At 38.0% G+C, this 26,624-nt stretch overlaps 1 protein-coding gene across 7 annotated transcripts in view; it reads right to left on the reverse strand.

Annotated features, from left to right (window-relative positions):
- Nucleotides 1-26,624, reverse strand: part of Grik1 (glutamate ionotropic receptor kainate type subunit 1) — a 353,747-nt gene that overhangs the window by 23,578 nt on the left and 303,545 nt on the right. For all 7 annotated transcript variants that reach the window (XM_090348515.1, XM_090348492.1, XM_090348500.1 and 4 more), the window contains 5 exons: nt 26,075-26,188; nt 24,682-24,885; nt 23,518-23,741; nt 16,501-16,619; nt 11,639-11,856 (listed from right to left, as the gene is read on the reverse strand). In XM_090348515.1, coding sequence (XP_090204641.1) covers nt 11,639-11,856; nt 16,501-16,619; nt 23,518-23,741; nt 24,682-24,885; nt 26,075-26,188 — 879 coding nt within the window. The remainder of the gene's footprint in view (nt 1-11,638; nt 11,857-16,500; nt 16,620-23,517; nt 23,742-24,681; nt 24,886-26,074; nt 26,189-26,624) is intronic.

Genomic DNA, 26,624 nt, shown 5'->3' on the forward strand with positions numbered 1-26,624 from the left:
ACGACTGCCCATTTACTGCATTTTTCCTTGGTCAGTCAACTTCAAGGTGTTGTCTTGTCCTTTTTGGTGGCATAGTTTTAATACCTGCCCCAGTCTTGCTTTGCTAAGCCAACCTGCATAAATCATTCACATTCTCTACTGGTCAAAGCACTACCATTCACAGTCCTATTTTCTAGAAAATCTGAAATGCAAGTGTTCTTTGCAAGTTAGTATTTGGACCAAAAATCTCTTCTATGAATGCATCGTGATAGATATTGAGGATTGTGTAGCTCATTTCGAACTGTGTGTTATGATTTTTATCATTTCCTTTATTCAGTGCTTTTTTTTTTTTGCCAGACCTGGGGCTTGAACTCAGGGCCTGAACACTGTCCTTGGGCTTTCCTCAAGGCTAGAGCTCTACCACTTGAGCCACAGTACTACTTCTGGCTTTTTCTATGTATGTGGTACCAAGGAATCTAACCTAGGTCTTCATGCATGCTAGGCAAGCACTCTACCACTAGGCCAAACTCCCGGTCCTATTCAGTCAGTGTTTTAATAGATTCAATAATTAACTATGTATGTGATATAAAATATGCATCTATACATAGATATCATTACCTCATTATCTTCTTTTCTTTGTCTAAATATACTGCCTACATTTTCATCTTGCTTAGATACGAGTTTTCTATTCTTTTGAATAGTGAACTATAATTAGGCATTTTGCATTTTCCTCTGTAATTTCCATATTGTTCCAAGATTTTCCCTCTGAATTTGTCTTCATTTGCATCAATGCTTCCCTCCATTTATTTCAAAGATGAAAGCCATCACAGGAATTATCTATGTTTTCAAGTAAACTCTGGTTCTCACATGTCAGTCTGTATTGGTACATGACATACTATATCTCCCTTGGCAAGCATTGCGATCATAAGCAATAAAGCAAGTACCTGTGGAATCGGATCTAGTGTGTTTAATTATGCATACATGTTCTCAGAACCTCACTGGCATCCTAACTCTAAAAGACCCTGGCCTAACACTGCATGATTTCTGAGTCAGGAAAGGACAGATGGCTTTAGTTTGGATAGTTGGGCATATGAAGAGCCTCCTGAGAAAGATCTTATGAGACAAATAACAAGTTAATAAACAGTACCTTATAGATATTGGCATTTTATAGGATCTATTCTGTCATAAGGAGTCCCTTCCTCAATCCCAGGGACACCTGCAGATTCAAGATGTGTCTCCACAACACAGGCATGCTTTTGGGTATCTGGATCAATGTTCCATTTGCAGTGTGATTTTAGCCTTGAAGAGTCTGGTAATGCTAAACTTATATAATAAAGAGCTAACTTTATCAGTGCATGGAGGTCAGTCTTTTTCTTTTTCTTTTTTTTTCTTTTTTTCTTTTTTTTGGGCAGTAAAAGTACAGCTTGGAAAAGTATTCCTTCATCGAGATACTACCTTCAAGGAAAATAACTTTTCTTTGAAGTATGAAATTTTAAAGTTGTCAGAGACTTTACAGATCAGCTCATTCAAACTGCCACTTTTACAGATGAGGTGCAGAGGGCTTAGAGACTTCAAAAAAGTCCCCAAGCTAGTTCATATTTGAGAGCTTTGGAACCTAGGATCCTCAATATTTAATTCAATGCCTTTTCTGGTATTTCTGGTGTTTCACCGTTATTTGGGTGAGGTGGGTGTGGATATAAGCCACATTGTTTTGCAGATTTTAACTTTACCTGATCAACATGTGAAAACAGCGTTCTTTCTTGGCTTTCAGTGTTCCCTGTGGCAGCCTGCTAGTAGGTCTGACGGACATAAAACACCAGTATCTATCAGCCTTGCTATACACTTTCCCTAAAACAGTGTTTGTCATATTTAAATTGCATTAAAAGCAATACCATAGATAGTTGGGAAACTGGATTTTCGTCAGTGGAAGTCAGGGACAAAAGAAGCAACTGGTCAGTTCATTCTTAGTTAATGGATAAAGTCAGAAGTCCTTCAAGACAGGTGGGTGCTGGCACACCTGTAATCCTAACTGCTTCAGGAAGCTGAGATCTGAGGATCATGGTTCAAAGCCAGCCTAGACAAAAAGACCCTGAGACACATATCTCCAACTGACCACCAGAAGTGGCACTGTGGTGTAGTGGTAGAGTGCTAGTCTTGAGTTGAAAAACTCAGGGACAGTACCCAGGTCCAGAGTTCAGCCCCTCAACTCAAAAATAAAAGGTCCTTCAAGGTGAGAATAGGAGTGAAAGACATGGAAGGAAGATAAGAATCAATTTAAACCCTGCAACAGTTGACAAACAGTTTGACAACAGTTGTCAAAATGGCTTAAACCCAATTCGCAGAGAATTGAGCCATTCACTGCCACCCCAATATTCAAGGGTTTTTGGATTACTAAACTCTTTTCAGTTATGTTTTCTTACCTCATCCCAGTCTGACAACAAATTGTGTCCTGAGCTATCATGTTCTTCGTGCTATGTTTTGAGCTACAGAGTCCAGAGATTTAAATCTACCAGTATGCATTTCTTTCTTTTCTGAGTAGTTGGTTGCTCTGGTCTAGGCTCCCCAAGGAACTGTAAGGGAAACCTAATTATCCCTTGAAACAAGGATGATGGAACCTTTCTTCTGAACGAAAACTGCTGGTAGGGATCTGGTCAAGTTGAAGGCACAGGGATTACTATGCATTCCTTATTACTCTGTCCCTAATAATGATAGATATAATTGGAGAGAGAAAAGAGCCACATGGCTTCCTTTCAAAGTTTTTGTGCTTCATTTGCAGAGTTTGCCTTTGTGTGGTATCGTTATATTCCATATTTAGAACTGCAGGTTACTTGAAATGCAAGCAAGCTTAGTCTTCACAGGAAACAAAGTGGATGAGGGATATCTTAATTAATATTTAGGAAAGTCTATCGAATTTTCAAGCACCTTGGGGGGATAAAGTAAATTTTCCACCACTGCAATCTATAAAGACTTTTATCTCAGTACCCCTCCAGCCCTGCTTCTTTACCTATCACTCTAGATCAGGCCCTGAGGTCAGGGATGGTAAGTGGCACACAGAAAGCCAGAGCAGGAAGGCCAGTACAGGAGTGATGATTCAGTCATGCCCTGTTCCCTATGTTTATTTTTATTAGATTGAAAACAATATCTTGGGACTAAATTAGATGTACTTTTTAAAATAGATTAAAATAGATTTTTTAAAAAAAGTTAAGATACAAATGTTAACAATGTTTAAACATAGGATGATGTCTCACAGAAATCTATGCTAAATATTCAAAGACCATGATGACTGTTTGAATGACAAGCCTGGATCATTCACTGTCCCAGCCATCCACTAAATCATTCGATAATACAAAGTATATTTAAAAAATGAAAATGGTGATTGGCTGCCCTTTCTGGGGATGTGTCAAAAGTTAGTTTGAGTATTTTGAATGTCTTCTGAGCCTCTTAGCATAAGTTGTTAAAATAGAAAAGGCCTCACTTATTAAATCTGAATTTATTTAGGATTCTCTTTTTTTAAAAAAAAAATTTTTTTGCCAGTCCTGGGGCTTGAACTCAGGGCCTAAACACTGTCCTTGGGCTTTTCTCAAGGCTAGTACTCTACTACTTGAGCCCACAGCCCCACTTCTGGCTTTTTCTGTGTGTGTGGTACTGAGGAATCGAAACCAGGTCTTTGTGCATGCTAGGCAAGCACTCTACCACTAGGCCAAACTCCCAGCCTTCAGGATTCATTGTTTTTTAAATCCCAAGAGGCATCAGGTTTCCACAAACTCCTATTCTCTGTTCAAGCTGTCTTGCTGAAATGTATAAGACATGATTGGCAAAGAGTAAGCATTTTTCATCAGAGATTTGTTGAAAGGGAGAGTTACTGTCTCAGTGTTGATGACCATTATTTATTTCCCTCATTTCCACTTGTAATTATGCATGTTAAGCACTAAACAGTGATTTACTGCATGCCTGTAGACAGTTAAAAGCTGCTTATCGAAAACAGAGTAACAGCAGTGCACCAAACACTATTCTGAGCACTATGCATACATAATCCTCACGGTGATCATATATACCCATTATTTCTACATGTGGAAATGATTAAAGACAGAAATCAAACTCAACAATATTATTCCCGAGTCTATGCTGTCAATCAAGAGGGATTGGATATTTCATTGTAATACATAGACAGGAACTCATGGTCTACAGGATCAACACATTTTCTCCCTCCCTCCCTCCCTCCCACCCTCCCTCCCTCCCTCCCTCCCTTCCTTCCTTCCTTTCTTCCTTCCTTCCTTGTTCCTTTGTTGGTCATGAGGCTTAAACTCTGGGCCAGGTATGTTCCTGAGCTTTCCAGCTCAAGGCTACAGAAAAGGGTTACAGCATTTCTTGTGGCTAGTTACTATAGCTCTTGCACTTAGGACATCATTTCTGGAAACTATTTACATGACTTTAAACAGCTTCTGTTTGTTTAGACCGAACTTTAGAAACTGTATTAGAATGTGGAACAGTTGAGATCTGAAAGAAAGTGTGAATGCTGTCTATAGTTTGTCCTTTCCTTATGGCAAGACTTTCCCTTATGTCTAGCTTCATTCTTTTCAGTTCTAGGGTGTCTGTGATGGGGTATAGTCTGAACAACTCTGAGATGTAGCACACTTTTTATAAGATTTATAGATTCTCTGTTTCATGGAACTCCTTCTCTAATGTTTTATTTTTATTGAGATTCATTATCACATTATTTCTCCAAAGAAGCTATAGGCTTTTAGAGCAAAGATGCAGAATCTTCTTATTTGGTAGAATCAGATGATTTATAATTCTACTTAAGGTCAACTATGATTGAAATGTTTATATTTTAATTTTTTTTTTGCCAGTCCTGGGCTTGAGGTCAGGACCTGAGCACTGTCCTTGGACTTTCTCAAAGCTAGAGCTCTATCACTTGAGCCTCAGCAACACTTCCGGCTTTTTTCTATGTATGTGGTACTAAGGAATTGAACCTGGTCTTTGTGCATGCTAGGCAAACACTCTACTACTAGGCCAAACGCCCGGCCCCAAATGTTTATATTTTGATCCTGCATATCTGTTTTGGTTGTAAGCGTACAGGGATACATACACACTAGGAATAAATTCTTGCTATTTGTTTCTTGCTACTTTAGCAAAATGGATGCATATTAAGCAACAAAATACCAAAACAATTATGACTTTGTTTCCAATTTGCTTTTGCTTTAGAAAGATCCTAATCTCAAAAACTTTGTAAATTCTCCAAAGATGTGGGATGACATTTATCTAGATGCATTGTGCTCATAAATTGATAAGTTGGATTAGAACCTCTTTTTATAACTTCTTAAAAATAAAACAAAGAAACAAAATATTAAAAAATCATCACAGACAGAAATACAGCTATTCAGAAGTCGAAACTTTGGAAACAAACACATCAAAGATGAGTTGTTCTAGAGACGATTACTTCATCCAGTGGAAAATTAAATCTCATTTTTCATTAACTGATAACTTGCCATGGTTTTTCAAAATTATGACTTACTTTATGTTTATCCTTTTCTTTTCTTAAAACAGCTGAGGACTGTTTATTGAGGAGCAGAGGGGCACAGACCTTCCTGCAGGACTGGAGGTTGTGCTAGGGACTGGATTTGGGGGTGGGCTTATATAGGGCTTAACAAGGAAGCAAAAATAAAAAATGGGTGATGGTTTTCTGGGGGCCTAGGGTGTTCACAACATTTTTCAAGGAAGGATTATTGGAAGAAAGCATTGTGACTTATGAAGAGTGTTTGTCTTCCTAATGGAAGACAGTATGAAATGGGTATAATATGATCATGGTAGCTGATTATGCTTTTGTCTTACATTGGTAGAAAAGTATGGCTTTTGCAGATTCTTCAACATTTAAAATTCCTTGCTGAAATATTTTTCAGGTTTTCTTCTGTAGTAAGTTTAAGATTGGTCCCATTCCATGCAATATAGCAGGCTTTGAAAATGGTTAACTTAAATTGACCTCACAGATTTCTTCCCAAACAAAAACATTTTTCACCTACAGATCTCTAACACTTTTGACACTGGCAGTAAAATTAGTTGGCTCTCTCGAGCATGCACTAATAGTTCTTATGTGAAAAGTCCCTTCCTAAGTGGAGAAGTTGTAGAAATTTCTTTCATCTCATGCTCACTTAAATGATTATTTCTGCCTGAAATCTGTCTTCCCATAATAGCTGTCTGCTTCAGTTCTCCTGGTTCAGTGCTCAGTAACTTCCCTAAAATGTCTTTTGGTTGCTGACGGCATCTAACCACTCACTGGAAAAAAGATGATAAAGGTTAGAAAGTCCCTTATTCCCATGGCTAGTCCAAAATCCCTAGACCATGAAAGCCAGAAATGACAAGTCTTTTATGATTTTTTTTTAAAAATCTTATTTTATCCAAGTCATTTTAGATGGATACATGATCTAATCTGCATAATTCTCTGGCTTGAAGCTAGGGGGATAGTGATTTGTTACAAGGCAAGATTCTACTGAGCATTTCTTACATGAGTATTTCATCATCATTTTGGCTCCTAAGAAATTATTGTGTCCAGGAAGTGGGGCTGTGGCTCAAGGGGTAGGGTGGTAGCCTTGAGCTGAAGAGCTCAGGGATAGCACCCAGGCCCAGAGTTCAAGACCCATGACCCACAATAAATAAATAAATAAGTAAGTAAGTAAGTAAATAAATAAATAAATGTAAATAAATAAATAAATAAGTAAATGTAAATAAATAAATAATTTAAAAAATTCTAATGTCCACAGTGCTTCTTGCCTACAAAATTGAGGATGATGCTTACCACATGTATTTCATGTATCTGGTATGCAAACATCTTTTCTCCCTGTTACTATTCAAATCTTTAAACTCCACACATTCTGTACCTTTGATCTCTTATTTCTTAACACTGCCAACTTTAGGGATGCCATGATGGAGATCTTGCAAAAATATAAATGGAGCTGAATTAAATCAAACTGCCTTGCTTTGCCTCTCAGCTGAATTCAAAGGGCAGCCTCGCCAGCTGTTGTGTAACTACCATCTGGGACAAGGTTCTTCTGCTAATGCAATGTATGTGCTCAGGGAATGGTCCTGAGGATTTGGGCCTACAATTGGTCAAGTCTCTGAGCTCTTTTCAGATATTGGGTTCTGGCATTGCTTTTTTTTTTTGTCTTTTTCCAGTGTTAGATCTTGAACTCGGGGCCTGAGCACTGACCTTGGGCTTTCTCAAGGCTAGAGTCCTACCACTTGAGCCACAGCACCACTTCCTGCTTTTTTTCTAAGTATGTGGTTCAGAGGAATTAAACCTGGGTCTTAGTGCTTGCTAGGCAGGCACTCTACCACTAGGCCAAACTCCTGGACCTGGTATTGCTTTTGAACTTTCTGTCCAGTATCAGAAGGCGTACAGTTCAGAGATTATTGACAGTAAAGAAAGAATAAAAATTAGAGTATTTTTAAATCTGAAGGGTTTGAAAAAATAGAACTCATAGTGAGAGCTAACATTTGACAGTGATGATAGTCATATTGGTAATTGTTATATAATATTTAGTTTATAAAATGGATTATGATTTGCTAAGCAGTAGTACAAGTAGATTATCTCTTCTAAATCACTTGATCTTCAAAATGACCTTCTGAGTTAGATGTTAGCCTTAATTTACAGACAGAGAAATCAAGGTCTGGAGAGTTTAGCTCACTTGCAAAAGTCTACCTAGCGAATGCCATTAGATTAATGAATTTACAGCAAAGAGGAAGAACAAGTTTCCTCCCTTCTATGAAAAACAGAGAGAAAAAAAGAAGTGTTTTGTTGCTTCACTTATGGAAGGAAAGGAATTAATTTGTTGCTATTGCTGCAGTCTTTTCAGATATAAAATAGAGAATCTTCATATATCACATAGATCCTCCGGAAGCTGCCACCAAGCTGTGTCTCCAAACTTAAACATGAAAGAACTGCTCTTTTCTTTTTCTTCCTAAGATACAGGGATGGTACTCACAGCTGATGGTCTAGGGGAAGCTTTGACTGTTCAGCCTATATAAACAATGGAGAGAATCAAGAGATCCACCAGCGAAAGAGAGGGAAACTAACAAAATTAAGAGAGGATTGTAAATTTATTTTACCCCAAATAGGATTAAAGGAGTTTGTTGAAAGTTGACCTAAGTAAAGGCTGTTGCAGTTACAAATTATAGATATTTGACTTATAAGTAGGATCTATGAACTATCAGAAGCCTTGAGAAGGAGAAAAATAAATCAATAATCCCCTGATATCCAGAAGATTTTTTAAAATGTCTCCAACTGTACCTGGTTTATTATTAAAGTATTATTAAAACGTTTGCTGTTAAAAATGTCTTGCTTTACTCTAATCTTGCCCTATCAACTGTCCTTATGGTAACTGACAGTCTTTGATAAAATAGGCTATAATATTGTCCATTGTGTTTAAAACTTTAAGATTCAGAGTACAGATGAACTTATGAACATGTAGTGCTTCACAAATATTGGCAAAATTGACCTTGGCACAAAACATTAATATTAATTGGTATTAATGGGCAACATCAGACAGAATTTCAGAATGTTCATTTGAAAGCAAAGACTTGTTGATGGTTATTTACATGGCAATTCAACTTCTTTTGTGGAAGTAGTCTTTGAGGATCACTGTAATTGGTTTCCACACAAACAATGAAGAAAAACTGGGCAACCTTCTCTTGTCTCAGAAATGCATTTTTCTTTTCCCAGATTCTTCTGCCCTAACTTGAATTGAGATAGTGGGAACTTTTGAAAATATGAGCTGTTGCTAAAAACTAGTATGTGTGTATTTACATTGAGAATCCGATACCCTTATTCTGAAATCTGAGCCGTCATGTTTGCAAGGATAAAAAAGTATACAAGAAAATTTGGGTAGATTCTGAGTGAAAATTTAGTGAACAACTTGTAGCCTCACTTTGCTAGGAGATATTTTCTAAGAACATCACTTGCTTGTAGCAGAGAGGGCAAACATGATGAATCAGTGTATTTCGTTTGATTACGGATTTTGGTAATATCTGAGCACTCTGCATCTGCCTGTTCTGTAGTTGCAAACTGATTTAAAATCAACTTGAAAGTAAAGGGACAGGTTGCTACTCCTGGGAAGCTGTCAGAAAGGCTGTTTTTGTTCTGGGAACAAGCGTACTCATTACGCTGTATGTGTCAAGAAGATGTTTCTTATTAGAAGTGTCTCCATGATTGAGTGGCAAAAGGACCATCTAGGCAGATGGTGTGTGCTCCAGCAATTGGTCAAAATACTAGGTTAGACGATGAAAGGCATCTGGCTTCTATAGCCAAAGCAAGCTATTGTTTTTATGAGGTACGAGGGATGGGGGATGCCAGGTTGACACAGAAAGACGCTACTGTGGAGTGCAGAGCCAGGTCGGGATCCAGCCCTTGTTCCGATAACTGCTGTCACTCAGTGACTTAATCCTGAGGATGAAACTATCTTGAGAACTGAAAGGCTGGAATGGTTCTTTTCCTTGTGGAATAATCCAGCTTAAGAACTCAAGAATGTGTATCCCTCTGAAGCTTTCTGACAGCTTGCCACCCTCCAGGGAAAAATGAAATTGGGTTTAGTCCTTATTCTCTGTCTGCAAATAAATTCCTTTTTGATAAATAGTGCTGCTGATGGGCCACAAGCTAACCTGAAACTAGGACTTCAGCAACAGTGCTCTCACCGTGTGGACTTTTCCTGCTCTGTCTTTCTCTCATGCTTATGTGCGTGCGACACATACCCCTCTTCCTTCATACACTGATTATTTATTGGAAAAATGCTTTCTATGTGTCAGGCACTCTTTATGTTCTGATGATGTAATAGCAACCTAAACAAACCAGGTCCCTCCCTTCACAGAGTGAACTTCCTGGAATTCTCTGAAGTTTGACTGAACTGTGCCTCTTCCATGGTTAACTATGGAACATATCACTCACCCTCTCTGTGGCTCACCTTCCTCCTCATCCAATGCAATAATAGCACTTACCTCAGTTGACTTTTACAGGGACACAGTGAGACAATCAGTACAAAATGTTTACAAACGGAATGTGAAGCTCAGGGTTGGCACACTGTACTTAGGTTCATTGGCACAAAGCTGTTGCCTTCACCATGTTCTTTCTTCCTGCGGTGTTCATTGCCGCCTCATCATTTGCCTGGTGATTGGAGAGACTACCATGCTTTGGGCCTCATGTTCAAGAGCAGGCATAAAACAGGGTAGCTTGCTCTGAAAATACCCTGGGAACAGCAGTTGAGAGCAGCCCTGTTTGATATCTTGAAGTGCATGGTTCATGGCCATGTTAATATAGCTCTCTCTGTGGGCTGCCATGAAAACTGAAAGCCAGATTTTCCATAGCAAACCATATTGAAATGAAACTTGTAGATCTGTGGGGACATGTCTATCATTTTTCAAAAAAAAAAAAACAACCCCTCAAACCAAACAACAACAAAAACTACACAGCCTCTTTCATATCTATGCTGGGACCTTTACCTCTAAAAGGCCACAGAATCTCTCCTGCTCCTTTCTCCAGTCGCTTCTTTCCCAATGCTTTGAAAGTCTTTGATATAGATGAATGGGGTAGTCATTCTGGACTTTTTATTTCAGATATTATTGTTTCTAGATTGGTATTTTTCCAAAGTCAAAAGATTCCATTCAATCCTGGATGCCAATTTCATTTTTTGATAATTTGAGTTTGAAGACTTCACATAGGCATTTTTAGGTTGTTTTGGTTAAAGTGTCATTTTTTTTTCTCACAGTGTATTTTCCTTCAGTGATTTTTTTTTAAAGAAGGTATTAGCTTCTTATCAATAAGGGACCAGATATATGATTATAAACAGGTAATTTAGCTGCCAAAGGTTGTATCCTAATTTCATGCAAAGTGAAGGGCTAAACTTCGTGATTCCTAAACTTATCAGGTCTATTAAATATATTTTTTTCATGAAAATTATAGTGCTTGAGATTTGGTAATAAAAGTTATTAAAACTTTTTCCATAAGCAAATCAGGTTCATCATTCTAGATAAGTAATAACAAAAAATTTCTTGATCTTAAACACACTTCATCTTATGTGTATTTGATCTTAAAACATATCTGATTATAAGATAATTCTTCTCTGGAGCGTCATAAAGCACTCATGGCTACTGTAATGCTTCAATCATGGCTAGAAACATTGGTTCCATGTTATAGTAGAACAAAGCTCCCTGAGAGTTTTTGTGCTCAATTTTCCAACTAAGTTCCAATATTAAAATGCACCTCTCCCATTCTCTTCTGTCTCTTCAAGTACTGAGCAGAAATAACAGAAGAAAGTTATGTCAGTATCTCGGTGGTCAAAATCTTCATTTTGTGGATCCCATAAAAGTGACTCATGAATAGTTAGATCATATTCAGAAAGCAGCAATGGTCTTTTTCTAGTGGAATGGCCCAGAAAGGGTGTTCAGGATCACATGTCTATCCAGATATACCAACTGAGGATGGAAAAGATGACAGAAGAAGAAAGCTTTGCTCTGAAGACTCAGGGCTATCCTCCAATAGGTCATGCCATTGTCTTTTCATTTCATCCAAAATGATCAAATACCTTTAAATTTATTTTGAGCTGAACCAGCTCCTACTTTTCTCTATGTATCCCAGAGTATGATAGTGGCTGAGAACATTTCCTCAGGTTCTTACCTTGAAGAAGGTCATGGTTGAGCCATCCCTGACTGCCCCGTATTCTATCTTGGTTTGCTTGGCAAGATCATCTGCTGAGTCGATGGGAGACTCCATCCTCTCGACTGTCAAGAAGGCAGCGAGATTGGCAGTGTAGGATGAAATGATGATGAGGGTGAAAAACCACCAGATTCCTCCAACTATTCTGGTTGATAGAGCTTTGGGCATCAGCTCTGATCCTGCGATGGCATTATCAGATTAAAGGTGTCAAATAGAGTCAGAAGGAAAGAGGAGACAAACAGTGGGGGGGGCACTATTCCAGGCTGATAAACCCACCGAGGACTTTCTAACTCATGGGAGGATGAAATCAATGTATTTTCTGGAAATGGAACAAAATCTACATGATCTTTTCTACTTAAAAGAAGTATTCAATTATTACTTTTATTTACAATGTCATTGATCAGTTATTGATGGGATTCGATTTCTTTTCATTCTGAGGCATTTTGTCTAAAACTTAGAGGGTTTAAAATTAAAAAAAATCCTAAGAAGGAATTCTGTTTTTCTTTTTTTCTGTTATTTTCTAAAATTGTGTGTTGTGAAATGAAATGTTCTATGTCTTTGGGTAGCAGTGAAAAGTTTTAAAATGCTAACTTATTATTTATTTACATTTAAATTGACAGCATTGAGAAACTTCAAAAAATTGCCCTTTGAGGTCATTTATTACATGTACTTTCATGCAATACTGTAATTTTTGCAAATAAAATAAAAAATATGGACATAGTTGGCAGTGAATAAACCCCTTTTGGTCTTAATATTACTTTGAAAATAATAATTCTTTTTCCTTTTCCTGCTACTACCACCACCATCATCATCATTTGTTTTTTGAAACATGGTGTCAGCATGTAGTCCAGGTTGACCTAAATCAATGTTCCTTATGCATTAGCCTTCTAAGTGCTAAGATTCAAGTATATGCCACCTTATGACTCACAGGTTTTTTTTTCTATTGACAGTCTAATTTGGCTAAAAATAGAATGTGTTATTGAAAAGCATAATTTTGTTCTCAAATGGTATTTATTATTAATAATCATACTTTAAAAACTAGTTATTTCTTAGGTGGAGATATGTCCTTCATGGTAGGAATATATTTTGGACCTCACTCAGATGTTTCATGATTACTTTGAAAAATACCATGGAAGTGCTGAATATATGCATCAAGAGCACCCTTTCTAAAAGCCAAGGTGTCGGAACTAAGTTTACTTCCACAAAGGACAATGAAAATGACCTACTAATCAGTCCTCCAGTATGGATGTTTACACCTTCAGAAGCCAGAGTAAGAAGGAACCAGATGTCCAATGAGTTCACTCTGTTTATTAATAGATGGATTTTGGCTAGTCCTCGTGCTTGAAATCCACCTTTGTGTCTATGCGTTTGTGGCATTTCTTCCATTAACCCGAAGGTAGTACAGATAATCAGTTAAAAAGTGGAAGATAGGGCCCGGAGTTTGGCCTAGTGGTAGAGTGCTTGCCTAGCATGCATGAAAACCCGGGTTTGATTCCTCAGTACCCCACATACATAGCAAAAAAGCTAGAAGTGGCACTGAGGCTCAAGTGGTAGAGCTCTAGCCTTGAGAAAGGACAGTGCTCAAGCCCTGAGCCCAAGCCCAGGACTGGCAAAAAAAAAAAAAAAGAAAAGAAAAAAAAAGTGGAAGATAAACTTTTCATTTAAAATAGAAGTGAAGCAAAGTGAGCCAAATACCGGGCATTTAGAGAATTCTTTCTCTAGTTCTTGAGTGCTTTGTGTTTTTGTAGTTATGAGATATGATGGCAAGGAAAATTGGAGTTTAGTTCACGCTGCAATCCTAGTAACTCAGGAGGCTGAGGTCTGAGTAAGGAAAGAGGTTTGAAGCCAGCTGGGCAGGAAGTCTGTGAGACTCTTATCTCCAATAAACTCATCTGGAAGTGTTGCTGTGGTTCAAGTGGTAGAGTGCTAGCCTTGAGCATAAAAAGGCTCAGGGATAGTGCCCAGGCCCAAAGTTCAAGTCCTAAGACCAGCAAAAAATTAAAAAAAAAAAAAGAAAGTTGAAGTTTACCAATCTGTGTATCAAAAAGTTTATGCTCAGGTTTAATCTGCAAATGCACAGAATAATGCTCAAGAAATAGAAACAGCTTAAGGCTAGTGATAAGAACTGAAAGCTGATTGGTTTTCTGGACCTTGAATAAACAAATATAGTCTTCTAATGCTGGTCGGTATCTTTATGCTTTTCCTTAGAAATAAAATAAGGTAAATGGTTTCATCGTAGTTTATATTTCCTACTTTGGTTTGTTTGAATTTGTGTAGGTTATACAACACAAATTTATAATAGTTTCCATTAAATCACTTCCAAGAATCAATGGAAAAATTTGTTGGTATTGTTTTAATCTTGTAATTTAATGGGATTGATATGCCTCTGTGTGTGTGTGTGTGTGTGTGTGTATGTGTTTAAAGCTCAAGGTTGTTGCAAATCTTTGTACTTAATTGATCTAGTGGCCTTGTTGAAAAATGATGTTATTTGAGATCTTTGGTTGATTAGCATTAAAATGTCATTTATTTCATAAAATAGCTAATAGGGTGAAGGAGGGGCAAACCAGTAAGTAGCTTATAGTTACCTTTATGTTATTTTGTTACAGTTATGGGGAGATAAAATTTTAATTTATTTGTACATGTTCATAGTTATATAGTAAAAAAACTGGACAAATGGATGATCAAATATTGACACATAAGAATATAGATTCATATTTTCCCAATTTAAAATAAATGTTCATGTTATTAGAGGAAATGTAGAAAAAACATTCAAAATTACTGAAATTAAATTTTAAATGCTTGGTAGATGGTACCTAAATGTGTCAATGTTTCTTTGTGTTGTTTTAAAATTTTCATTTAATTCCGTGCATTCTCTGATGCTCAGTATTAAATGAGGAGATGGCTTGTGCTAACCACAAAACTCTAGATGATGAAATCATGAAAGCAATAAAAGCAGAGCAAAACACCACTGGAAAACATTCGGGGTGAGACCCAATACTTGCTGAAGTCACTTTAGTGCCTTTTAACGGCAGACATGACAGCCAATCCTGATCCAGACTTTGCTCACGCTCTGTAGAAAAGAGAAAGTCTGATCATCACATTCAGAAATAAATTCAACAAACTGGTTTCCAATTGAGAACAACAGCGAGATTCTGTAAAGTAAGAGAGGATACAGAACATAGCTAACCCAGTTCACTACGTGTGCCAAAGATGCGTGGACATATAATCACACAACCACAGGTTGGAACATACGGAAACGTTTGCTGCACCTGACAAATGCTTGCAAATAACTTGTGAGACAAGCAGAGTCTGGTTGGGGCTGACTGTCATGTACCCAAGGTAGTGGTATCTAGCAGACACTGCTTCCCACAGTTTGCTGTGGATGATGGTAAACTCCAGGGAGAATATGAAAGAGAATGTCTGGGGCTGGGGGCACTAACAGGACAGGAAGGGTTCTCCCTGCATAGGCTGTATGAATCTGGCATGGATCTATTTCTACTCTAATGGCTGGAGAAGGAAAGCCATGGAGAATGGAATGAAATCTCCTTTTTTGAAAGTAATTGCTCACGAGATAAATACTCTAAAAACAAAATGTACTGGTCAAGCACGATGCATTTTCTAATGGTGTTTCATGCAGGATTTATAGTTCCATGCTATGCTCTAAATTAAAGACCAGTGATTTCTAGAGCAAACCTTGTGGTATCTATGCCTCATCAGCAGTGTCTACATAAACTATGTCTCATTGCATAATGAAAGGATTTGCCCACTTTCTCTAATTATTTGGTATTTCTATATCACAGACTTCTAACTCTTCCTCCTCTCATTTCCTCCCCTCCTTTTTCTCCCCTCCCCTTCTCTTCTTCTTTTTCCATCCTCTCCTTTAGTGTCTTCTGCCTCAGACCCTCTGTACCGCTCTTATTTGCAGACACAGAACATACACATTGCAGTTGGTATAATAATCCCCTAAAGAGAAGGTTTTGGTTCATTTTCAAATAGCAAATACCTTTCATGTACATTCTAGTTGGATTTTCTTTTTCCCATCTTATTGTCAGATGAGAAGATAGTCTAAAAAAAAACAACATCTGTGACTTCCAATTTTCTTAAATTAATGCATTTAAACTTGGAAGTCTTTTCTAGACCATATGCCTGGAATCAAAACTGAAGAAATTCCACAAGAGATAGATTTCTTCTGATGGATAAAACAACTTCTTTCTCCCTCAACAAATTTTTAAAAATCCTCTAAATCATGGGACCCACAAAATATGTTGTATTTGTCTGGTTTGGATTTGATTTCACTAACCCCTACAGTTAACTGTTGCTATGGCTACCGATTGAGGGAGATTGTAAAAAGTTACTGAGAGGCTACAATGAATCTCAGTAGGGTTTGGCAGCTTGGTAATTAGGTGGAAGTTCTAGGTATGTTGACAATAGGAGGTGTCTAAGTAAACTCAGTTCTGAAAGGATTTAAATCCCACTTATTTCCAACCTCTGATTTACAGAGTTACAGATTAAAGGGAAAAGATTGATCCATCTATGCAAGCTTATTAACAGTTTCGCTTATTAACAGTTTCTTCACTAATTGATCCTTTGTGCCTGACAGGAAAATGCATGTTCGTTCCTAGCTAGAAGGGTTCTTGGAGATACATGATGAGAGACTTCCAATTAGGACCTATTTTTGTCTTTGTCTTCAGACCTGGTAGATGGTCAGTTGTTCCCTGCATGACTCTGTGGCCTACCCTCCAGCTGCGAGGTGGAGTTTACCAGCATGAAAGCCTGTCAGCAGACTGTGGGATGCATGTGACAAAGAAGGGTAACCGAAGTACCTTGCTGCATGAGAGCTCCAACTCCAAACCAGAAACTGTTTAGTAAAGTAAAATTGTTTTCCACCACATCGGAGTCAGGGTTGCACGGGTGGGGGTTATACCACTCGTAGGGTGTAAACCTGTGGGTGGTAGTTGATAGAAACAGTAAGTATCAAATAAACATGCTGGGTACCAGGAAAGCCTGCTGAGCAGTGAAGAAAGACCAACAGGTTAAGAATGAATGGATTAAAGGGTCACACTCATGAACTTGGAATGTGTGGTGGGGAAAGTGCCCAAGATTCTGGAGTTAGCATTTACCGGGGCTATTATTTCTGAGTGGAGATTTTGGTTGGCTAAAATTGTACTCCTCAGATCTCTGGCAACTGAATTCTTCTGAGTCTTCATTCACTTCCATTTTATTCTGCAACAGCTAGATGGCAAAGAAAGGATCCTTCAACCCATGGGCTTTCTAAATAGTGATGAGAACACAATTGTTGTACAGTCACTACAAAAATAAAAGCAACGCTTGTTAAGCCTTCATGGGAAACTCAAGGAAGAGAGGTGACTTCCCGTCAGTGGAAATCTAGGGTTTTCTATGGGCAGATGTTTAGAAGGAATGTAACAAGGGTTGGTGATTACATTAGGCATCAAAAGAGCTTCAAGGGAAAAAAGCATAGGAACAAATATATGGGCTGGATTTGGATGTGCTAGATATTTCTTTTGGTAGTACTAGGATTTGAACTCAGGGCCTGGTATTTGCTACATAGGTAGGAACTTATCACTGAAGCCATACCCACATCCCTTTAAAAAATTAATGTGTGTGTGAATGCATGCATGTGCATTCATGTGCATACTAGTCTTAGGGCTTGAACTCAGGGCCTGGGCACTTTTCCTTCAGCTTTTGTGCTCAAGTCTAGTGTTCTACCACTTTGAGCCACAGCATCATTTCTAGTTTTTTGGTAGTTAATTGAAGATGAGTCTCATGGAGCCAGGGGCCTGTGGCTGATACCAGTAATCCTAGCTACTCAGCATGTGGAGATCTGATGTTCAAGGTTGAAAATCAGCGCAGGCAGAAAAGTCCACGAGACTCGTATTTCCACTAGAAACATACTGGGAAAAGGCTGGAAGTGGTGCTGTGGCTCAAGTGGTAGAGTGCTGGCCTTGAGCAAAAGAAGCTCCAGGAACAGTTCCCAGACCCTGAGTTCAAGCCTCAGGACTGGCACAAAAACAAAACAATAACAAAACCAAACAACAACAAAAAAAGTCATACAGACTTTCCCAGCTGGGCTGGCTTTGAACTGTGATCCTTGTATCTCAGCCTCCTGAGTAGCTAGAATTACAGGTGTGAGCCACTGATACCAAGCTCCCTCATCCCTCTTTGCTAAGGATTTTTTCCAGTAGGTTTTTGCTTTGGCCCTTCCTATTTATACTTGGACATAATTGAATGATAGGTACACATCACCATTCCTATACCATCATTTTCTTTTATTTGTTGAGATAGATATCTCTTGGACTTGTAGCTAAGACAAGCTAAAAAAGCAATCCTTCCACATTCCACCTCCTGAGTAACGAGGATTACAAGCATGAGCCACTGTGCCCAGATTGTGATGGATATTTTTAGTATGATATAAAGAAACATAAATCACAATCTTTCAATGGAGAGACAAGGTTTACATTTAGAAGAATCATAGCCCAGGCTAAGGAGTACATTAATATTAACTGCATCGTGTGGCTTGCTGGAGAAATTGAAGCTCATAATTTCCTTTTGATTTGTTTTTAATTGAATTGTTTTTAGAACTACGGCCGTCAGTAGTTTAATCACCAGGCCTGGGTAGGTGGGAAGTGTTTTCTACAGTATGATCGCAGCTGTACTGGAAGGTGGTTGGCCAGAGGCAGTGAATTTTTCTGGAAAGACAATTAGTAGTTGAGGAAGTATAAGTGAATAATTTAACTCTTTCTCTTGGGAATCTAGGTATTGTCACAGGGGGAGTATTTCATTTTCTGAGCATCTTTCTGACCTCTGTAACCTAGGAGGAGGTTTTTGCATTCTCTCTCTCCCTTTCCTCTTTTTATTTATTTTTTTTGGGAGGAGGTCTTTGCTCTGTGGTTCTTTTCTCAAGGGCTACCTTGCCAAGGCATGCTTATTTTTCTAAAAGTGATATTATCAGATGCTAAGCAGGGTGATTTGGCAATGATTTAAAATGCAATAATTCTTAGCGCTTGCAGCTTTGCCGTTTGCCAGTGGGTCCTCTTAATGCAAGCAGGAGTGTTAGAGGAATGTTAAAATACCATCAGGCCGATGAGAACACACAGGATGTTCTCCAAGCCATAAGGTTCAGACAGTAAACAATTGCAGCGTGCTGACACATCAGGGAGAGCCTGGCCTAAGGTGAATATATTATCTAGAGCAAAAAAGAAAAAAAAAGCAGGACACATTATGAATCATGTACAAGGAAATGGGCAGAGCGTTCCTCTAAATGAAAAAACCATTTTCTAAGCCCCTGGACACTGTTCTAAAGGGCTTCAAAGGGACTAAAGCAACAGCCTAGAAGATTATAGCACCATATTGCATCCAATTTGGCTCCTGCCCAGATTCAGGCTAGACTATGGTATTTCAGTAAAGCCTCTGGATATAGCTTAAATCGACATTGTCTTACTGATACATCTCAATGACTGGTTCAACCATATAATTTTTTTGAACTTATAAACTCTCATCACTCTAGTGGTTTGTGAAGCTGGAGGAATTGAACACCAATATTAATGAACCTACTAGTTGAGATGGCATGTTCATTAAAGATGCTGTTACCTAAACAATATCATTGTCACCGGTACAATAGTTTGAAAATATGAATTGTAATACATTAAGAGGCTTATGCATTCCACAGAAAGGTTTCAAATAGATCATAAAACCTAGCAACCTCCAGCCCTTCTGGTACTGGGCATTTATCTCCCCCTTCCACTGTGTACATGGGCTCTGGAGCCATAAATACACTCCTTTGGAATTCTGCTTTTAGTTTTGATTTGGTCTCTCTCTTTTTTCTTCAGTATTTCATACTTTGCACTTGTAAGTGAGTCATTAATTGAATTTTCTGTGGAGGGAAAAAGGAACTTTCTAAACATTAATGTGATTCTACCTGATCTATTGATGTATTGCAAATTCTTTCCCTTTCAAATTCCAAATGACTCGGGGAACACATAGACCAAGGATTATTCAACAATGACACCATTTGTTTGCTGTGTATCATGGGCCTTTAATGATGCAAAAGGCCTACCTGTCACCTGGAAGATGATATTTAAACGCAATGTTTCTACTGCCTGCCTAAATATAGCCAGTGTGACAGTGTGTCAGCATTAGGAGGTCTGAGGGAAATCTTAAAATAGGACTGCGTCAATGACAGCCTCCAACTTCTATCCTCTAATGATTCATGGTGACTTTTCTAGAGAAAGGTGACACAAATGTGTCTCCACTCAGTGGCAACTACCATTAGAAGAGTATTAGAAGGATGGTAGAAAAAGAACCTTATCTTGAAATGTGGAAGTTCATAAAGTTATAGGAGTCAGTTTGTGTGTGTGTGTGTGTGTGTGTGTGTGTGTGTGTGTGTGTGTGTGTGTACATGTGAGCTTAAAGTTGAAGGGAAGACTTAAAGGTTTGTTCCCTCTGAAGTTCTCGTTAATGAATTGCACTGAGAAGGTGAAGATGAATCATTTTTAAATGAAGAGAGTCTTTTTGGATTTGGAATATAACCAATGAGTTTGTATTATGTAACTTCAGAGTCCATTGTCAAGGGCTTCATTTTTCTCATATATATGTATACCTATATATACATATGTGTATATATTTCTAAATACCAACCTAATATTGTTCATCTTTAGGAAGAAAGCATAAACCATATGGTTTAAGCATTCATACATAGTTTCAGAGTCTTCAGTCTATGTAACTTGTGTGTTTAACCTGGATACCAGTTCCTGGGGGTTAAATATTTTTCAAGAGATAAAATATGCCTGTCCTAGATCACAAACACTGACACGCAGTCATAATGGCTAAAATTTTTATATTCATGACTATAACTCTTCCTTTTGAGGTCTACAACTTTGTAAATTGAATTCTATTCAGCTAATGACTCAATGTCTCTATTAGGTTTAAAAGCTGTGCCAGGCTTTATTTTTCCCCTTTAAAGGAACATAAAATAATATACCTCATGACATAAATTCCAAGTCTCTCCAGAGCTAAGCATTATTAGATTAACTGTTTTTCATTTACATTCCTCTAACTTTGAATGTACACCATTAAAATAGCAACCGACATAATTTTAGATCTTAGCTCATTGGTATGGAGTGACTTAGCTCATGGTCTCAACTTACAATGGTAGGAAGTGTAGAATTTTATCTGGGGAATATCATCCAAAATACACTTCATGGCTGTATAAAGTAGGAGCATGGATGTTGTCAAAGATGTAGAAACATTGTTGAGTGTTCAGCCGCCATGAGAAAGTGAAAGGCACCAAAGGATGAAAACTAGGAGAATAAGTGAAACAAGGGAGCACTGGTTTCTAAATGATAGTTTGTGCAAGTCAGAGCATTGAGTGGAGGGCATTGATGGGGAGATGCCATCCTGGTAGGAGTAGAATGGGTGAAGTCAGAAATGTACAGGACTATGAGGCTGGAAGTTTGGCCTAGTGATAGAGTGCTGTGTAGCATGCATGAAGACCTGGATTGGGTTCCTCAGTACCACAAACATAGAAAAGTAGTATTGTGGCTCAAGTGGTAGAGCGCTAGCCTTGAGGAAAGCCCAAGGACAGTGTTCAGGCCCTGAATTCAGGCCCTAGGATTGGATCTATCTATCTATCTATCTATCTATCTATCTATCTATCTATCTATCTATCTATCTATCTATCTGAGAGAGAGAGAGAGAGAGAGAGAGAGAGAGAGAGAGAGAGAGAGAGAGAGAGAGAGAGAGAGAGAGAGAGAGAGAGCTAACTAGTCCCTGAAAGCTTGTGGAAGAATGGGGGGGAAAAACAGACCAAATGAAGGAGGGGGAAATACTGGCTGTTTCCCTCTTCTGCTCTATTCTGTCGACAACGCAATGTTATTTTAACTCATGGTTAGGATCCAGTGTAACAGGGAACCAGTGGCTATGTTCTCTGAGGACTCCAAGATGACACTGGCAGGTTTTTATTTATTTATCTCCTAGTGGAATTGGTCATCTTCATGGAAATGTCATTTACTTGCTCTTCAGCATGGCCTTGACTCTGCTTCTCAGAATCCCTGACTAGATAGAACCACAGACTGGCCTGTGGAGGCTCCCTTTCTTATTGTCTTCTGTTGCCTGGGTGATGCCAGACAGCGGGATGAAACAACAATTAGTGGTTAATTTATTACATGGTTATTCTAGGGTAATATTTATTTCTTAGGGAAATAGGAATTCAATTTCAGAGCCATCATGACAAATACATCTCCAAAGCTTGTTTTCTTTCTTTCTTTCCTTCTTTCTTTCTTTCTTTCTTTCTTTCTTTCTTTCTTTCTTTCTTTCTTTCCTTTTTTACTTCTAAGGCAATATATTCATTGTTTTGGATATGGTTTCTTCTTTGGTATTATTGTCCCTTTGGAATTGGTAATCCTTTGTGTGTGTGTGTAATGTGTATATTTGTGTATGTTTACAGCCACCTTGTATACTGTAGGATGTCTACCAACATTCTTTTTCCCATGCTGTATCCATTTAATATGAATTGCAATTCTTGTCTCTAGTTTTTACAACTGAAAAATGTCTTCAGACATTGTTAAAGGTCCCCTGAGGGGGAAGAGTCTTTCTTGGTGGAGAATTACTGACATAATATCAAAGAATAATATCATCATATACACCATCAGAAATGTATTATTCTGAAGTAATTTAAAAGCAGTAGATCTGATAAGTGATAATGGCACATTTTATAATGTATAGATAACATCAGAATTTTCTCTTTATGTTTAATGAATAAATATCCATGTGTGAGAATACATATTTACTTATTGTGCCCTTATAACCAGCTTAGGTTATCCTGCCCAGTGTTTTTTTCCCTATAATTATACCAGGAAAAGAGTTACCTGGCATTAATCAAAACCAGACAGTGGACAATGACAGAGAGCTAGCATGAAGAAATATTTCTCTTAGAAATTCCTGGAGGGAAAACAAAATTGATTAGGGAAAAAGTTCATTAAGTTTTGTTGAAAGGCGAAAAGATTGAAAACAAGTGGTGACATACAAAGGCAATGAAAAAAAATCATGTCTTGTCTAGGAATATCAAATATTTAAGCCAACAGAAGATACAACACTTATTTCAAATTAAGCATCAAGGATATTTAGAAAAGATATGTTTTACTGAGTGATATAATCATCCTTGGACAAACTATGTCCAGCAGAAGGGTGAAATAAAGCTTAAATCTCAAAAAATAAAACCTAACCAAATCACCTTAATGGTAACAGAGATTTCATACCTTCACTCTCTACATGGAAGTACTCATAATTTTCAGTGTTATTTTACAATCCTCTTCCTTTCTCAAATATTTTGAAAAGATTCCATTGAAGTTTCAAATGATTGTTTTACTCTGAGGATTCCCCAATCATTTTATTCCAGTGGTTTTTATTTGCTATAGTAACTTCTAGCTAACTTAAAAAATATTTTTTAAATTAATCCATATACCCCAAGAGTCAAATATCTTGACATATCCTTGCTTTCCTTAATGAAACAGTTTAAATGTATTAGTTGAGTTGCTTGTATTCTATTACAACTCATGGAAAATGAATAAATCACCTTTTTATTCATCTTGAAATACTGAAAAATATCAAAGTAATATAAAATTTAGTTTTTTGTTTTTTTAAAGTATTATTTATGATTAATTAAAAGATATTTGCTTAGAAAGTCACTTTTCCATAGAAAGCATATAAGAATAGAGCTGTAAGTGGAAAAACAACAACAACAAAAAGAGTACATTTTCAGTTCTTAAATTTGACACCTGAGACTGACAGGACTGTTGTCACAAATTCAGTGCTGTGAAGCTTACCTTGCAATCACAAAGAGAGCACAACTGACTCCCAAGCAGGCCAAGAGCACATACATCCAAATGTCTGGAGACAAGGGGTTGAGGAAGGAGAAGACGCCAGGATTGGTACCATTGGGCTTCCGGTAGAGAATGCTGATACCCAGGGTCATAAAAGGCTTGGAGAAGTCTATGACTTTCTCTCTCACATAAGTGATGGTAAGAGGAGCCACTGCTAGGTCAGCCCTCTGCAAAAACAAGTCCCAAGTTCTTGCTTCATTTTTCACTTTTCCACAAGGGTCTATACTTCTCTGAGTGTCCTTCATCTCTTCTTTCAACTCCACATGCTTCCCAAGCAAGATGTTTGTACAGTAATAGACTTTAATATATAAAATCAGTTTACCTAGCTGATGTATCAATAAAGACAAGCCCAAAGTACAATACACATACATATACACTCAACAGAGTAAGAAAATGCAGAGGACCTTTCTTAAAAAATTAGCATTTATAAGGGCCAGGAGTGTGGCCTAGCGGTAGAGTGCTTGCCTAGCATGCATGAAGACCTGGATTTGATTCCTTGGTACCATATACATAAAAATAGCTGGAAGTGGTGCTGTGGCTCAAGTCATAGAGATCTAGATTTTAGAAAGCCCAAGGACAGTGCTCAGGCCCTGAGTTCAAACACCAGGACTTGCAAAAAACAAAACAATAAATCAAAAACTAATAATATTTAGAAAAGGAAGGAAATGAGTAGCTTGGTCATAATATTAGTTAACAAGATGAAATTGCATTTCATATCTAAATTATTTTAATCTACATTAAAAGCAGCACCATTTTTAGGTGCTCATGTATGTGGTTCTAGCTAGATGGATGGCCGAGATCTCAGGTCTGCCGTTTGAAGCCAGCCAAGCAGAAAAATCTGTGAGACTTCTATCTCCAATTAACCAACAAAAAAACAAGAGTGGAGCTGTGGGTCAAGTGGCAAGCATGCTAGCCTTGAGACAAGAGATCGTAGACAGCATCCAGGTCCTGAGTTCAAGCTCCAGGACTAGTACACATACATACAAAATTATCATTAGACTTCAAAAAAGAAACATTTTCCCTGACACTGGATTCAGCATTTTTTTTTCTCCTCCTCTCACTATCTTGGTATTTTTTTCCAGATGTATGTGGTATATTTTTGCTTACGTGATCAATGAGTTCTTTAACCATTCCATTCCACTCTCCTTTGTCATTCTGAGCTCCATATTTGCCATCGGGGACCAGCTTAACATCATACAGGAACCCCAGGATATTTGACAGTTCTTTCAACAGATCCAGGCAATATCCTTCAAACCTGTCATTTCCATGGAGGGGCTTATCCGATTTTCTGTACATCACATACGGCTCCTCCTAAATGAAAGAAATCAAGATCAACACTCTGTTCTCATCAAAGAAAAGATGGTTCCAGCAGTAGTTTGAAGAATTATGTATTATAATTTTTAGTGTTCAAAGTACTGAAGGAAATCATGTACCGCTGCCTCTTTGAAACTTATTCCTCAGTGTCATATATTGCTGTTTCCTTCCTATCTGTACAAATGTGAGCTTGTCCTTTCATTCTTCAATGGGGTGTGGTGGGTATATGGTATGTCAGAGGCATTATTGTGTTTTGTCATTGGATCAAGGACAAATCTGGTAGTTCTTCACTTTTCTACTGATGTAATAAATCACCTATTTTATGGATGATGAGCTCCTTCCTACCAGGCTACTGTAAACTTGCTAATCACATTTGCCTATGCTTAAGAGTTTAATAAAATAAAAACAGCTGATATAGTATTGACATGTATTTGTTTAGGCCTGAATTATGGATACAAGTGCAACACAGTTTTTGCTTTGAAGGAACAATTCTTATATAGTAAGTATTTCAAACACAATAGCCTTTATGTCATAAACTGCATGAAATAAGGCAGGCATGCCTGCAGGTGAAGAGTCCAGATAGGGTTACTTCAGCTTCCCCAGGAAAGAAATGGGGGAGAAAATAGCCATTAACTGTGTGGCAGCTGGAAAGGGATTAGATCACAATTCTTGTAGGACCTTTGAGGTGATTTCCAGAGGTGATGGTTAGATTAGGGCAAGATGTAGAAACCATGACCCAATCCCTCGTCAGCTGAAGAAAGCCCCAGGTTGAAAGAGTTGGAAGAGGGGAGGAATGTTCTCAGAGAGAATCCAAGTCAGGAGAAGAACCACTAAGAGGGTCGGTCTCTGGGGGGACAGAGGTAACGGCTGATGACACCAGGAAAACACTGGGGGAAGAATATTTTTTTTTCCTCTCTCCTCCTACTTCTCTGATCTCTTGTGAGAGTCTCTCCTTTTGGTTGAAATCAGCCAACCCATCAACAATCCAGAAATGAGAATCCATTGAGGTAAGGGATCTTTGAAGTATATATAAATATATGCTTTCCCAGTTAAAAATCAACATATTCAGACAGATGAAACAAAAAAAAAAACAACCAAAGGAAAAAAAAAACACCATTGAAGCTTCATTTCAGTTGTAGCACAGAAATCTAGAGACAGAATCCAGAACTTCCGGAAGGTCACTTACCAGAATGGTGGTGACAATGAGTGTTCGGTTGGCCAGCGAATCTGTGATATTGTTGGACCTGTCGGTGTTCCCATCTGTCATGTTGAGCCCACTATTGGAATTCCAAATCCCAATCTACAAGAACACAGTACATCAGAGGCTGCAGGTGGCCTGGGACGACATTTCCACTACCAAGTGTCCCCTTCTCTACCAGCAAGGGGCAGAAGAACTCATGGCCTGGGGCAGCAGAATGTGGCAGTGGAAGCTACTCAATATGGGAAAATAGAAGAGTTCATAGAAGAATGAATATTGCCACTATTCTGTGGGCCCACAGAATAGTGGAAATTTGTATGATTTCAGGGTACTTGGGCAAGGCCTCTTTTGTTTTAGTCTATGAGGTTCATTTGTTCTTTAAATTAGCAAAAATTGGAGAATTCTTAGATAACTATCATATTTATCTCACAACATATATGTTTGTTGAACATTTGCTTTTGGGCATCGAATAACACCATAAACAACACAAAACTCTCCTCAGGGAGCTTTCATTCTGATAACCTAATGTATCTTGGCA

The sequence above is a fragment of the Megascapheus bottae genome, chromosome 1, assembly GCF_031878675.1.
Source record: "Megascapheus bottae isolate mThoBot1 chromosome 1, mThoBot2.hap1, whole genome shotgun sequence".
Taxonomy (NCBI): Eukaryota; Metazoa; Chordata; class Mammalia; order Rodentia; family Geomyidae; genus Megascapheus; species Megascapheus bottae.